Source organism: Pseudonaja textilis, chromosome 16 (assembly GCF_049901715.1).
Source record: "Pseudonaja textilis isolate UNSWEBS1 chromosome 16, rPseTex1.2, whole genome shotgun sequence".
NCBI classification, from domain to species: domain Eukaryota; kingdom Metazoa; phylum Chordata; class Lepidosauria; order Squamata; family Elapidae; genus Pseudonaja; species Pseudonaja textilis.
Window position 1 is genome coordinate 1,960,274 of NC_142005.1, and position 15,877 is coordinate 1,976,150.

Genomic DNA, 15,877 nt, shown 5'->3' on the forward strand with positions numbered 1-15,877 from the left:
ATATACATTTGTTTACCTATATACATTTAATCTTTGTAGTTTTTTTAAAATCTTTCTCATTATTCCTCAATTATAAGGTCCTTCACCTCTTCCCTATTTCACCTATTAGGTTCTTATCTCAATTTTATGAATTCCCTTTCATGTCCCTCCAGAAGTAAAATTGATTCCATGTTTTGCGGTATTCTGATTCATCTTGGACCTTCAATTCTAATGTCAACCTATCCATTTCGGTGCATTGTAGTATCAATCATAACACCGTCATTAGGAATTTCACTTGCTTTCCAATTTTTGGGCGAATATCATTCTTGCTGCCGTGGTTACATGTATAATTAAATAGGTATCAGCTTTGCTAAATTTCTCTTCCGTCATTCCCAGTAAGAATAATCTCTGGTTTGCAACAGATTTTTAGCCTCATCATTCCCTCTAACCATGTCCAAATTTTGTACCAGAACTCCTGAGTGACTCCCATTTTCTTTTATTTTCTTTTTTAAATGTTGTATTGAACAAAAACATTAAAAACAATGAACGTGGTGAAATTGTCCTGACAAACCTATTTGTCATACGTATCTATGGTGGATAGCATATAATACAAATTTACATGATAAAAACATTTATACATTACAACAATTTTCCATATTTCTAATCTACTACCTTAACATCCTTATCTTATTTTAATTTTAATTCCTTCCTTTCTCCCCACCGTTGGTAAAAATTTGTCTCATATTTTATAGTATTCACTCTCGTCCTTTTTTTTCCAATGTTAGTTTATTCGTTTTGGCGCAGGTCCGTATCTTTTAAGTTTATCTCGGTTTTGTCGGGAATTTGTGCAGGGCTACAAAAGAAGAGCCAGCTGATCAGCTGGGACTCAATGGGAGGCAGAGAACAGACGGGGTTGGCGGGGCCAGTCAGAGGTGGTATTTGCCACGGGTTCTCCCAACTACTCAAAATTTCCGCTACCCATTTCTTCTAACCAACTTTGAATTTTGTGCCAGAATTCCTGGGCTTTCCTGAGTGACGCCCATTTTCCATCTCATCCTCTCCAGACTTCATCTGGCCTAGTCCCAAATCCCTTGAAGAAAACCGAAATGTCCTCCTCAGGTGGAAGCCGCTGGGAATGGGAGCCGGTGGTCCGCAGTGACCTCTCGGCTCGAGGCTTCCATTCCTGCAACGTGGCGCAAGGAAAGCTCCTGCTCTTTGGGGGGCTGAAAACCCAGGACACTCAGGAGCCGCCCCTGGGAGACGTGGTGGCCTTCGACCCGGCCGCCCAGGCAGTGCGTCCGCTGGCTCCGGAACATGGCTACCGCCGCAGTCACCACGAGGCGGTGGTGCTGGGCGACCGCTGGCTCTGTGTGGTGGGTGGGTGGGATGGATCCCGCAGGGTCTCCGACGTCTGCAGTTTCGATGTGGAGCAGAAGCAGTGGGAAGGCTGGTCAGCCAGGACATCCGAGACCCCCGTGGGGCTAAGCAGCCATACTTGCACCAAGCTGACGGACCATGAGTTGCTTGTGGTGGGCCGGGAAGGTGGCCTGCGCACCCAGCGGCGTTATGCCAGCATCTTCACATTGCACCTGCAGCTGAGCAGCAAGACCTACTGGTAAGGTCCCACTCAGGGCCTGGCATGGCCAATGGAGATGAGGGCTCGGTGCATCTACGACGGGGGTGTCAAACTTGATTTCATGGAGGGCCGCATCAGGGTTGTGCTTGACCTCGGGGGTAGGGGGTAGGTGGAGATAGCCAGCTCAATGTCACTCATGTTGGGGGCACCTGCGGTGGCCAAGTTCTAAGGCAGGACTTCCCTCAGACCAGGGGTCTCGAACCTTAGCAACTTGTAAGACTTGTGGACTTCAACTCCCAGAATTCCTCAGCCAGCTTGCCCTGCCTCAGACCTCCCTCACTCTCATTATAACCTACCTTCCTTCCTTCCTTCCTTCCTTCCTTATCTAAGTTCTCTGCAGGCCGGATTCGGCCTGCGGGCCTTGAGTTTGACACCCCTGATGTATGACAGTGTTTCTCAACGTGGTAAACCAAAGCAAGCCACTGCATACAATGCACTTGTAAAGACATTGTGCGTTTTGATTGAGCACAAGCTAAGGGTATCAGTAGATAAGGAACACAAAATGCGAATGCGATTATGCAATTGTAGATGATACGTTCGCATTTTGCATTGTTTAAAGGACACTTACGTTTGGGTCAAAGCTTATTCTTAGCAGAACCAAAAATGGTATTTTAAAAGCAGGCAGAAGAACCCGATCCACTGAAAATCAAAATCTTTGCCTTCTCCTTCTCTCTCCTCCTTCCTTCTCTTCCTCCTTCTTCTCCCTGTTCTTTCTCTTCTTCCTCCTTCTCCTCCTCCTCCTCCTTCCTTCTCTTCCTCCTTCTTCTCCCTGTTCTTCCTCCTCCTCTTCCTCCTCCCTCTTTCTTCTTCTCCCTGTTCTTCTTCTTCTTCCTCCTTCTCCTCCTCCTCCTCCTTCCTTCTCTTCCTCCTTCTCCCTCTCCTCCTTCCTTCTCTTCCTCCTTCTTCTTCTCCCTGTTCTTCTTCTTCTTCCTTGTCCTCCTTCTCCTCCTCCTCCTTCCTTCTCTTCCTCCTTCTCCCTGTTCTTTCTCTTCCTCCTCCTCCCTTCTCTTCCTCCTTCTTCTTCTCCCTGTTCTTTCTCTTCTTCTTCCTCCTTCTCCTCCTCCTCCTCCTCCCCTTCCTTCCTCCTTCCTTCCTTCCTTCCTTCCTTCCTTCCTTCCTTCCTTCCTTCCTTCTCTTCCTCCAAGGTACAAAGAAGAGGAATCACGGACAGCTTCCAGAGCTGGCCACTCTGCCATGCTGCTACAGGATTATGGCCCACTCGGAAAGAGCAGCGGCTACAAACTCTTGGTCTTTGGAGGGTGCGATTCTGCAGAGTGCGATGTGGCCGGACATTGGAGCAAAGGAAAGCTCCACGTGAGTCAGATGCCAGTTTGTGGACTACAGACTGGTAGCTCAAAAGAACACAGAATAACAGAGTTGGAAGGGACCCTGGAGGTCTTCTAGTCCAGCCCCCTGCTCAAGCAGGAGACCCTGTGTCATTCCGGACAAAGACTGAGAAAGCCAAGACCCCAGTGGAAATGGTTCCCACCCCTTAGGGTCCGCCTAGGCTAAAGTCTTGGGATGGGGGGTGTTTCTCTGTCCCTTGCCACCTTTCCTGTCCTCTTTTGGGAGGCCAAAATTACACAGTAATTCAGAAAGCAGAAGAGGGTGCACTGAGCCGTTTGATGAGCAGGGGGTCTAAATTGTGAGAAGGACATGAAACAGGAGCTGTGGTGGCGCAGTGGTCAGTGCACAGTACTGCACGCTAGTTCTGCAGCCAGCTGCCTACAATTTGGCAGTTCAAATCCCACCAGGCTCAAGCTTGACTCAGCCTTCCGTCCTTCCGAGGTGGATCAAATGAGGAGCCAGATGGTTGGGGGCAAGAGGCTGATTCTGTACACCGCTTAGAGGGAGCTGGAAAGCACTGTGAAGCGGAATATCAGTCTAAATGCTATTGCCCTTCCTTCCTTCCTTCCTTCCTTCCTTCCTTCCTTCCTTCCTTCCTTCCTTCCTTCCTTCCTTTCCTCCCTCCCTCCCTCCTTCCTGGTGATTAGAATGCAGTATTGCAGGCTAACTCTGCCCACTGCCAACAGTTCAAATCTCACCAGGCTCAAGGTTGACTCAGCCTTCCGTCCTTCCGAGGTGGGTAAAATAAGGACCCAAATTGTTGGGGGCAAGAGGCTGACTCTGTAAAACCCCTTAGAGAGGACCGTAAAAGCACTATGGAGCAGTATATTAAGTCTATTGCTATTGCTCTATGACCTCCACTAAAAATCTTGCTAGTAAGGAGGAAATCCATAGGGCTCCTCCAAAAATATTTTTAGCATGCTAACCCGGGCTCTAAGGCAGTGTTTCTCAGCCTTGGCGCTTGAAGATGGACTCCAATTCCAAGGATTCCCCGGGCAGCAGCGCTCACAGCTGCATGTATGCATAATAAGGTTAAATTGGTTCAAGAGAAGTCAATCAAAAGAGGCAGCATTCTTTTTTAAAAAAAATTTTTTTATTGGTTTTTAAAACAAACATAAACAAACAAAACATAAGAACAACAAGTCATCTTCCATATGTGTTCATACAGTGTGTTGGTTGGTTTACAAATTGTTTTGTGCTTCCATTTCATAGTCTTCAATTATAATTCCATTGTATATAATCTCGTATTTTCAATCAAATATTAAATACATTAATATCATTATTAATCAATCATTTGACTATACTTTTATTCATTCATGTTTTACAAAATGATCATATTTTACTTAATTTGTTTTATGTCAATTCGTATTATCATCCCAGATCTATCCTAGAATCATTTTGTAGATATAATAAGAAAAGAATACATCTTTATATATTTATTATTTTGTAAAAGTCTACATATTTCATTACTATATTTTATTGTCTAACCATTGATAGAATAGATCCCAAATTTTATAAAATTGTTTATCCTCTTGTTCTCTAATTTCAAATGTCAATCTACTCATTCCAATATTTTCTTAATGATTTCCTCCTGTGATGGTATTTTACCATTTTTCCAGATTTTTAGCAAATACAACCCTAGCTGCTGTTAATACATTTACAATCAAGTATTTCAAGTCTTCACTATATATTTCAGGTAAAATTCCCAATAAAAATATCTCCGGTTTCAAATCTATATGTTTTTTTGTCATTTTTTCCAACCACATGTGGATTTTAGTCCAGTATTTTTTAGCATCCGCACAAGTCCACCACATATGGTAATATGAGCCAGGTGTCTGATGACATTTCCAACATTTTTCGGATTTATTCTTGAACATTCTTGCTATTCTTGCCGGGGGGAAATGCCACCTGTAAAACATCTTATACAAATTTTCTTTATATGCTGTTGACATTGTCATTTTATAATTTTGAGACCACAATTTTTGCCATTTCTCTAGATCAATCCCATATGCAAAATTCTTCCTCCAAGCAATCATAGTTTCTTTAACTTGTTCTTCTTCTGGTTTAATTTCTAATAAATATCCATACAATGTTTTAATCACCTTTTCATCAGTACCTGTCAAAATCTTATCTAAGTCAGTCAGTTTATCATAGAAACCTTCTGTTTTAGAATCTTTATCATACCTTGAATGTATTTGCGCATATGAAAACCAATTCATCTTTATACTTTGTTCCTCTAGTTTTTGTATAGATTTGAGTTCACCCTTTTCATTCAATATTTCACCATATCTAACTGTTTGTTCCTTTTTGTATATTACAGGATAAAAAAATGCTTCAATAGTCGATAGCCAGACTGGTATTATCAAATAACATTGTCTTTTAATCTTCTCCCAGTTTAACCACAGAGACTCCCGTATATAATGACTTCTAAAGTACCCCTGTGTTTTAGTTCCTTTATATCATAAAAAAGCATGCCACCCCAACAACAGATCATGTCCTTCTAATGTCAACAATCTAGTATTTCTTAATGTTATCCATGCCTTAACCCACATCAAATTTGTAGCTTGGTAGTACAACTCCCAATTAGGCAAACCAAATCTTCCTCTTATTCTAGCATCTTGCAAAAAAGTTTTAACTTTATTCTCGCTTTCTTACCTTGCCATATATATATTTCAACACAATTTTATTTAAATCTTCAAAGTAGTCTTTCCCAAGCCTAATTGGTATTGTTTGAAACAAATATAAAATTTTGGGTAATATATTCATCTTGATTGTTGATATTCTCCCTATTAATGACAGCTGTAAATTTTCCCATTTCGCCAAATCTAGCGCCATCTTAAAAGGGGCAGCATTCTTAAGGTCAGGCCAAGCCAAGCCAAACCGTCTCTGCCTTTCCTCCCACAGGTGGAGTCCACCCAGGCCCCGGAGCTGACGGAGCAGCTCTCTCGCTTGGTGGGCACTGAAAAGGGGTCCCAGCAAGGCCCCAAAGGCCTACGGCACCATTCCTGCACGGTGGTTGCGCCCTTTGCGGTCATCTTTGGGGGAGAGACCCTGGCGAGGGGCCGAGATGCCATCTGCAACGATCTTTACATCTACGACGCCAGTAAGAGTTCTTCCAAAATCTTCTCTCTTCTTCTATCCCGGAGGCCTCCAAACTTTAAAAGCTTGAGGACTTAAATGCTGGCTGGCGTTGAAAGTCCACAAGTCTTAAAAGTGGTCCAGTTTGGAAAAACTTGTGGGATTGACACAGGGGTGGGATTCAAATTTTGTAGCAACCGGTTCTGTGGGTGGGGCCATGTGATTGGCTGGGAGTGGCTTCTTCTTTTGCAGCATCCCCCCCCCCCATTTTTGGACCTTCTGGGCCTCAGGGGAGCCTCCGGGGGAGGGGCGTTTATGCTCCCAGAAGGCTTCCCTGGGGCCTCAGGGGAAACTGAGGTTCAAAAGAGCTCACTTCAACTCAGGAAACTGCAATTAGCAGCCTGGCCATCCGAGATTGGAACCTGCATTTGCCAAGGGGTGCTCGGCTTGTGATAAATGCACAATAGTTGCCAAGTGCGTGACTTGCAATTGTCATGCCCCTGTTGGAATCTGACTCAGAGGGAGAAGCTGAACAGCTGACAGGGAGTGTAGCTTCCTTGGCTGTGGAGGAAACTGGGGAAGGGCAAAGTCCGGCTGGGCAGAGCAGGAGAGAGGTAGAGCAAGGGAGAGGGAGTTTGGAGAAAGACTCAGGCTACCACCCCGCTCTTCATCCTAGGGCACGTAGGAAAGAACAGAGAAGGGAGCAACACGAGTTGCATGGCTTATGGGGGAGGAAAGGGCCCTGATTCCCTTCATTAGCTGCAGTTGGGAACACAGTGTTCAAAAAGGGAGTTTGCGCACAGTAAGTTGTTGGGAGCAAACATGAATTTATCTTGTATTGTTGTGGCTTATCTGTGTTCCTGGCATCTTAGTTTAGTTTACTTTATTGTCATTACACCTTGTACAATGAAATCAAACAGCATCTTCCCAACTGTATGAGTTTCGCTATGCTTTCAAGTCTGAAATTTCTTCTCCTGCCCTGTCAAGCTAATTACTTCAGCTTGATTTGTTTGGATTTTTAATTGGTTTATATGTACCTTGTTTTGGACTGAATTTTCTACAGTTAAAGGCTGTTCCTGGGAGTTTTTTCTCCAGCCAAAGGTAACCTGGACATTGCGGGCAAATTTGGAGATAATAAAGGGACTCTTCTTGCTTATTTGACTGTGTTGCCTTTGTGCCACGCCCCTTTGGGTCTTTCACAGCAGTCATGTCAGTGAGGGGAACACTGCAACGATCGCTAAGTGCGAAGGCCGGCCTGGGCTGTTGTAATTTTGAACAATTGCTAAGCAAATGGTCGTTACATCAAGGATTTAGGAGAATTTGTTTCACTCTTGCAGGGGCGTCGCCAGCCAGCTGGTTCCGCTTTCCTTCTTCAAGCCACGCGCAGAAGAGATGCGGCCACCGAACGTGCCTCTGGAACGACAAGCTGTACCTGGTGGGTGGGTTTGGTGCCGATGGGAAGACCCCTTGCCCAGAGATCTGCAGTTTAAGGATCTTGCCATGAAATTCGAGGGATTTTTACTTGCCAAAGGGGACTGCCAAATGCTTCTTCCACCACCCCTGGAGTTTCTTTTTGGCTCTGGAGAGTCAGCCCACTTCGATGGAGTAAATGCACTCAAGCAGGTCAGAAAGACGCCAGCTCTTGAGGCACAGAAACAAACAATCCGACGTACACGGAAAATGCCAGCAAGAAGTCACCTCCTTAAATTTGAGGTGTGTTCCCTGTTTATGAATAAAAGTTTTGCCCAGTTTGCAAGTAAAAGTTGACTTCCTCCGTTGTTGCAACCTTTCTCAGAAGAAGTCTGGTTTTGATCTGATAGCTAGCTGGAGAATTCTGGGGGTTGAAGTCCACAAGTCTTAAAGTTGCCAAGTTTGGGGACCTCTGGTTTAAAACAAAATCTTTTTTTTTTTTAAAGTGGAACGAGGGTGAAGGTTCCTTCTCCATGCTTGTGGGTTGGATTCTGAACGTTTCATTACCAGGCGAGGTAACATCTTCAGTGGATGGGGATGCCGGTCTGGTGTAAACTCCGCTGAAGACGTTGTTACCTTGCCTGGTAAAGAAACGCTCAGAATCCAACAAGCTCAGAGAATGAACCTTCACCTTGATCCTACATCCGAGCTATAGACATTCACCACTATTGCAAAAAGTGGAATCATCAACTTATTTATTAACAATTCTGGTCCCATTAAAGGAGGGGTCTTCAAACTTGGCAACTTTAAGACTTGTGGACTTCAACTTCCAGAATTCCTCCTCCTCTTCCAGTCATGTTAGCTCAGGAATTCTGGGAGTTGAAGTCCACAAGTCTTAAAGTTGCCAAGTTTGAAGACCTGTCATGCCCGTCAGAGTCTGAATCCGAGGAGGAAGCCGAAGAGCTGACAGGGAGCGGGAGTGTGGCTCCATTGGCTGTGGAGGAGGCTGAGGAAGGGCAAAGTCCAGCTGGGCAGAGCAGGGAAGAGGTAGAACAAGGGAGAGGGAGTTCAGAGGAAGTACCAGGCCCACCCCTCTTCATCCTAGGGCATGCAGGGAGGAATGGAGAAGGGAGCAACATGGGTTGTGTGGCTTACAGGGGAGGAAAGGGCCCTGATTCCCTTCATTAGCCACAGCTGGGAAGAGATCTGATGAGAGGCAAGGCTGCGTGCAGCAGGCTGTTGGGAGCAAACATGAATTTATCTTTTATCGTCATGGCTTATGTGTTCCTGGCATCTTCCCAACCATGAGTTTTGCCGTGCCTTCACGTCTGGAATTCTTGCTCCTGCCCTGCCAAACTAATTACATCAGTTTAGCTTGTTTGGACTTTAAGTTACAGTTTGTGTTGCTCATGTTTTGGACTTAATTTTCTGAGGTCAAAGGCTGTTCCTTGGAGTTTTTCTCCAGTCAGGAGGTAACCTGAACATTGGGGGAAAAGTTGGACCCATTAAAGAGTTATTATCTGTGTTGCCTTTGTGCCATATGCCGGGTCATCACAAGACCCTTGCATTAAAGGTTTGATCAGATCAACCACATACAGGTTGTCCTCAACTTAACAATCATTCATTTAGTGATCCCTCAGTTACAATGGCCCTGAAAAACGTGACTGACCATTTTTCACACTTACAACCATTGTAGCGTTCTCCTAGTCACGTGATCAAAATTCAGCTGCTTGGCGACCGACTCATATTTACGACGGTGGTAGTGTCCCAGGGTCATGTGATTCCCTTTCGCGACCTTCTGACAAAGTCAATGGGGGAGCCCGATTCACTTAACGACCGTGTTGCTAACATAACAGTTAACAGGAACAACTGTGGCAAGGAAGCTTGTAAAATGGGGCTAAATTCACTAACCACTGTTGGAAGTTTTGAGCTCACTTATGGTCATAAGTTGAGGACTACCTGTAGTGGCTTTTAATGTATGAACTAAAGCAAATATATTTTCAGGTGAATGTTAAGTTTTGTAGAAAAGGGCGTTTCAAGAGAGGGAATGAAAACATTTCTCCCGTTCTCATTTTTTTAAAAAAATTAGACCATTTTCCTGCTGCATGGTGTGGGGAGGATGGGAAGTGTCGGTCAACTTCCCCCAGTTGGGACAAGAGAGGAAAAACACATTTCTGGAGTTGAAATAGTCGCCTCGCTCACTCTAAAAATGTGTTACCTGACAAACCAAGCATGGTTGTTGTTGTTGTTTTTTCATTTTTCAAAAGGGCTGAATAAACGTTGCCCATTCTTATTCCAAATTACGAAATGAAACAATCCTGAATATTTTTTTCAAAATTCCTTCTGTGGTGGGATTTGTCTTGGCGGGACTTTGGGCCATGGCTTTCCCAAACCAATACCCCCCAGGACAACAACTGCCTTGCATATTTTGCCGGCGAGGGCACTTCCCGTGTGAGAAAAACGAAGCTCCGCACACCCCGCGGAGAATTTCACCCCTAGCAACCGTCCTCATTTCTCCACTGTTAAAAGTCAAGGAACCAAAATGTGCCTTCAGCTGGAGTGGCGTCTCTTATCTCATTATGTTTCTCGGCTCCAAGCCCAGGAATTCCACAGCCAGCCACGCCCGTTTTCTGTCTCTCAATCCTTAGAACGGAGAGGTTGCAGGGAAAGGGATCACAAGAGAGGAAGCAGGTCTACAGTGGGGACGGACGTCAAAAGGAATGCGTTATCGCCAGGGAATTGCTGGGTGGGGAATTCTGGGAGTTGGAAGTCTACATATCTTCAAAGTTGAAAAAAAAACAAAACCAAAAACACAGCCCTGGACACAGACGCACCTCACCCTCCTGCTATAAACTTGGCATTCTTGCCTAAATTTCACAACAAACCAACATTTATTTAACAAAACACAGAGGAGATGACCCTATAACATATCCATAGTGATAACGGGGGTGGGGGGGGGGTGTCTCTTGAGATCCAAAGCGGCAACTGTGGGCTGAGGGAGGGTGGGGTCAAGCCCTTCCATACAAGTCCACTCCTCTTTTTTTAAGAGACCAGGACCCCAGCGGAACTGGATTTGGCAGCCGCCCCCTCCGGGCTCTCTTTGGCCGCCGGCCTCTGCTCTTCCTCGCCCATCAGGCGGATGTTGTGCTTCTCGCGGAACTCGTTCAGCTCCCGGCCTTTGGTCTGCAGCTGCTGGCTCAGGGTCTCGATGATCTTGTTGATCTGCAGGAGGGCAAAGGGAAGAGGCGACAAGAGGCAGCCAATGGGGGCGGCTGGAGGGTCAAGTCCCGCCTTAGCCACGAAATCGGGCTGGAGGACCCTGGGCCGGTCACCCTCTCTCAGACCAGCTCACCTCCCAGGGTGGTTATCATTGGAGGGAAAATAGGAGGGAGGGAGGGAGGATTAAGTATATTCAACGCCTTGGATTATTTATTAAAAATAATAGAGAAGGAAGGAAGGGAAGAAGGAACAAGGAAGAAGGGAGGGAGGAAGGAATTAGGAAGGAGGGAGGGAGGAAGGAATTAGGAAGGAACAAGGAAGAAAGGAAGGAATTAGGAACAAGGAAGCAAGGAAGAAATTAGGAAGGAACAGGGAAGGAAGGAAGGAAGGAAGGAAGGAAGGAGGGAGGGAGGGAGGGAGGGAGGAAGGAATTAGGAAGGAAGGGAGGGAGGAAGGAATTAGGAAGGAACAAGGAAGGAATTAGGAAGGAAGGAGAATGGGAGGGAGGAGGAAGGAAGGAATTAGAAAGGAAGGAAGGAAGGAGGGAGGGAGGGAGGGAGGGAGGAAGGAATTAGGAAGGAACAAGGAAGGAAGGAATGAAGGAAGGAAGGAATGCAGGCTCTCTTTTCACCGTCCTTGAAGAGGCAGGCATGTCTAATTGGTCGGATCCAGGCTCACAAAAATAATGTCATGCAGTTAACATGGAATTATGTCCAACGTGAACTGAATTGGGAGGCTGGGATCTGTTATTCATGCAAGAAAATTAATGAAGGCTGGTGGTGAAAAATTGGCAAGGCTGGGAGAGAACCGGGGTCAAATGGCACTCTTCCCCTTGGGGTTTGCTCCTCTCCAAATTGCAGGGCACAACTCACTATAGTGATTCGCGTCACAACTGTGGCAAAAAAAAGTATCATCAAAGGGGACACGACTCACATAACCACCGCCATGCTCAGCGATGGAAATTTGGGGCTCCGTTGTAAGTCGTGTCAGAGACAACCTGTGTCATATAATTATAATATCCCTGGGTAGATGCATAATTTTGTATTTATTGATTTATCTTGTCATGTTTATGTAGTGTATATTTGAGGGGGTGATCCTTTGAGAGCCGTTATGCAATGAAATTTCATGTGAATGTATGCCGATTAGTGGACATTCAAAATAGTCTAAGTGACAATAAAGCTAGTCCAAGCCTTCATGAAAGATGTCAAAGAGACGCTTGTGGATTTGCTGAGAGTTGGAGAGGCTACCCAATGTCCAAACAGCATGACTTATTCATCTGTGGGTTGTTGTTTTTCCTGCTGTCTGCCATCCACCCTGCCACCCAGCCACTCTGGTTTACCTGTTCCTTGTTGTTTTCCAGGGCTGGGAGGACTTCCTTGACGGTGCGCTCCACCAACACCCCCCCTACCATGCGGAAGCACTTCCGGCTCGGGTCCACCTCTCTGAGGGTCTCAATGACCAACCTGCAGAGGAGACGAAAATTGTGAGTCCACTCCAGCACTTCCAGGCAAGGCCAACACAAGGAAGGGATCTAAAAGTCAAGGAACCTGACAATCGGTTTGCTAGACTTCCGTGTTGAAGCCTCATTGCTGCCCAGTGGCGCCGTATTTGGAATACAGGTAGTCCTTGACTTACAACTGTTTAGGGACCATTTAAAGTTACTGTTTTTCATGCTTATGACCATTGCAGCATCCCCGTGGCCAGGGCTGGGATTCAGCTGGTTCGGGACGGTTTGGGCGAAACGGATATTAAATTTACATCTGGTTCGCTGAATCAGTAGTTGAACCCACCGGCTGGCCCCGCCTACCCAGCACCTCCCCTCCCAGGAATCTCCACATGGCACGTTTTGGATGCAGGTGAGTGCAGAGTCCACACAGAGGCTCTGGGAGGGCGAAAAATGGCCTTCCTGGAAGTTCCAGAAGTCTGGAAACAGGCCTATTTCTGGCTTCAGGAGAGCCTCCGGAGCCCAGGGGCGGCCATTTTCTCCCTCCCAGAGGCCCGAGGGAAGCCTCCGGACTCTGGGGAAGGAGAAAAATGGCGCTCCTGGATGTTTTCGTAGGCCACGCCTGTTAGGAATATAAGTCACCTAATAGCTATTTGGGTTGAAAATATATAAACCAGGATAAACCTTTTAAAACTGTATCTTTAAGGGAATGCTAAAATTGTAATTAGGTGTGGTTTCTCAAACGGCCATAAGATGGAGCCAGAAACCTGGGTTGTTTAGTCTTAGTCTTAGTCTCAGAGTGTGTCTCAGTGAGTATCTTTTTCCTTCTGTTGGAGAGTATTGCCTTTCCTCCATTTTTTTCTAATTGACTGATATTTTTGGATTTGCTGTAAGTCTGATAGTGAACTGTTTTTGATACTGGACTTTGTTATTGGATTATCCCTGGACTGAAAGCTGACTGACTAACCTGTGAATGACTTTGGACCGCTTGTTTAGAACTTTGCTTAAACCTTTATCGACAGTAAAAACCTACATTTACTGTACAGTGTATCTGTGTGCTGTGTATTATTCAAACACTACTCTCTATACGTCTCCCTGTATACGCTCATTCTCCTAATGTGGAATTACCTCAACAACGCCCACCCAGCAAACGGGCAGCGTACTGGTTATTGGGATTTTTGAATCCCACCCCTGCCCGTGGTCACATGATCAAAATTGAGACACTGGGCAACCGACTCATTTAATGACGGTCGCAGTGTTACGGGATCCCCTTTTGCGACCTGACAAGCCAAGACAATTTTGAAGTCAAATTCACTTAACAACTGTGTTGCTAAGTTAACAAGTGCAGCAATTCGCTTATCAACGGCAGCAAGAAAGGTTGCGAATGGGGCAAAGCTCACTTAGCAACTTGTCAGGCTTTAGCGACAGAAATTTGAGCTCTACTGTGGTCGTAACTCAAGGACTACCTGTAATGGGTAGATCTGGGCTACCCGAAGTGAATTGCAACCGCCTGCCAAGAATCAAGACCATCCCCACTTTCCTTTTGTGGCCAGGACATACTTGTGTTCGTTCAGTTCCATCTCCAGCTCGGCCGCCTTTGAAGCAAGACCTCTCTGCTCCTGGCGGAGGCGGTTGAATCCTGCTACCACCTGGAAGGAAAAATTACACCCGTGTTGGTGAACTAGAACCGCGGTTAGTTCCTAAGAGCCACGGTAGTGCAGGCTACTTCCACTGACCGACTGCAATTTGGCAGTTCGAATCCCACCAGGCTCAAGGTTGGCTCAGCCTTCTGTCCTTCCGAGTGGGGTAAAATGGGGACCCAGATTGTTGGGGGCAAGAGGCTGACTCTGTAAACCGCTTAGAGAGGGCTGTGAAAGCACTGTGAAGCGCTTTAGTCTTATTGCTATATTCCAGATTCCTCTCCTCCCCCCAAATAGTTTGCGAAGTGATGTTATGAGAAACTCTGAGGTGTTTTGGGCTGGTGGAATTCCACACCCAGGGCAAATGGCCCAGAGGACACCAGGATGCCAGCTCGAGCCGGATTCCAGGGTGCTCTGTCCTTCTTCAACTGTCAATTCTCACCCTCCCAATTTTCCATCATCAAAGTATACAGCAACCATTGGTTCCTCCCTTGTTCCCCTCCCTTCCCTCACTGATGACAGTCGGAAAGGTGGTTCCGACAATGTGTTGCAGTATCTTTCATTTTATTTATTAAATGTATATACACTGCCTGTGTCACTTTCCAGAATCAATCTGGATGGCTTAGCATGGCCACTTTTATCAGAAGCCCCTGTTGGGACCAGGAGAGATATGTGTGTGTGTGTGTGTCTTTCTGTAATGTTTTAGGAATGGACTTTGATTAATGTTTATAGTTGTTTGAAGGAACAGAACCTTCTCCGTGTGGAATGTGGATTCTGCTAAGAACCAGTTCAAACCTACCAGAGACAAAGTCCAATCTTGGCAACTTTAAGACTTGTGGACTTAATTCCCAGAATTCTACGAAAGCTACCCCGGCTGACGAATTCTGGGAGTTGAAGTCCACAAGTCTTAAAAGTTGCCCTGCTCTAGTAACTGGTAAACTCACTATAATGTGGGAAACACAACCTCCTGAAACGTGAAATTGAGCCCAGACCCACGTCTGCATTTGCATGTATCTTTAAAGCTTGCTTTGCATTAGCGCTGATTGACACCAACTTCCAGCGGAGTCAGTCCTTGGGATAAGTACATGTCCACCACATGACATTTAATTTAAAAATAAAATTAAAAACAAACGAAAATTATGAAAAATAATATAATAAAATAATAATAATAAAATTAAACCTAAAGACTAACCCCTCCCTCAAAGAACAGACTCAGTAGAAGACTAGATCTTTTCTGCCTTCAGGTAGAAAACTACAGGCATTCCTCGATTTACAACCACAAATGAGCCCAACATTTATGTTGCTAAGTGAGACAGTCGTTAAGTTAGTTTTGCCCCGTTTTACGACCTTTCTTGCCACAGTTGTTAAGTGAATCTGGCTTCCCCACTGATTTTGCTCGTCAGATGGTCGCAAAAGGGTCACGTGATTCGGGGGAGCGACCGTCATAGATGTTGGCCAAATGTCCAAATTTTGATCACGTGACCACGGGGGAGGCTGCAACGGTAGTAAGGGTGACAAATGATCCCAAGGCCCTTTTTTCCAGGGCCACTGCCACTTGGAATGGTCATTAAGCGAATGGTTGTAAGTCGAGGACACTCTCTCTCCTCTCTCTTCCCCCACCCCCTCGGCTGAGAGGGGCAGCTATAGATAAATTAATAGTGAATTTAAAAAAATCAAAATGAATAATAAATAATACATAAAATAAATAAATGTCTTCTAAGAGCCCCGCTATAGGCCTGGTGGGGGCTCAGGGCGCTCTGCACATGCTCAGGGGAGAGAAGCAGCACCGTCGCCCGTAGCAACCGCATCCAACCGCATCCTCCTGCTCGGCTGGGCGCTCTGCACATGGCCAGGAGCCCGCCGCTCGGCTGGCTCCCGCTCCCGGGACGCCCCACGCGGTACCTGCTCGGGAGTCAAGGGCTTCGCCGCCCCGCCTCCGCCGCTAGCAGGACCCGCCGGAGTCGCCGCCAGGCCGCTCTTACTCTTGCTCTCCTCCGCCATCTTCGCCCTCCTCCCTCCGGGCTGGGAAGAAACACCACTTCCGGTTGCCCGGGTTCTATCTAACGGGACCGGAAGCGGCCGTTGACGCCGTTTCGTCCGCCATCTTTGACACGGGAATCGTCC

General features: G+C 46.1%; 2 protein-coding genes across 2 annotated transcripts; one reads left to right on the plus strand and one right to left on the minus strand.

Annotated features, from left to right (window-relative positions):
• Positions 1-1,047: 1,047 nt before the first annotated feature.
• KLHDC9 (kelch domain containing 9) lies at positions 1,048-7,755 on the plus strand. The gene is made up of 4 exons (XM_026717733.2): positions 1,048-1,594; positions 2,761-2,929; positions 5,867-6,065; positions 7,378-7,755. The coding sequence occupies exons 1-4, from the start codon at positions 1,086-1,088 to the stop codon at positions 7,542-7,544; spliced, it is 1,044 nt and encodes a 347-aa protein (XP_026573518.2). The 5' UTR covers positions 1,048-1,085; the 3' UTR covers positions 7,545-7,755.
• Positions 7,756-10,322: 2,567 nt separating this feature from the next.
• Positions 10,323-15,813, minus strand: PFDN2 (prefoldin subunit 2). The gene is made up of 4 exons (XM_026717725.2): positions 15,656-15,813; positions 13,674-13,762; positions 12,009-12,132; positions 10,323-10,672 (listed from the first exon to the last, which is right to left on the minus strand). The coding sequence occupies exons 1-4, from the start codon at positions 15,752-15,754 to the stop codon at positions 10,493-10,495; spliced, it is 492 nt and encodes a 163-aa protein (XP_026573510.1). The 5' UTR covers positions 15,755-15,813; the 3' UTR covers positions 10,323-10,492.
• Positions 15,814-15,877: the final 64 nt, after the last annotated feature.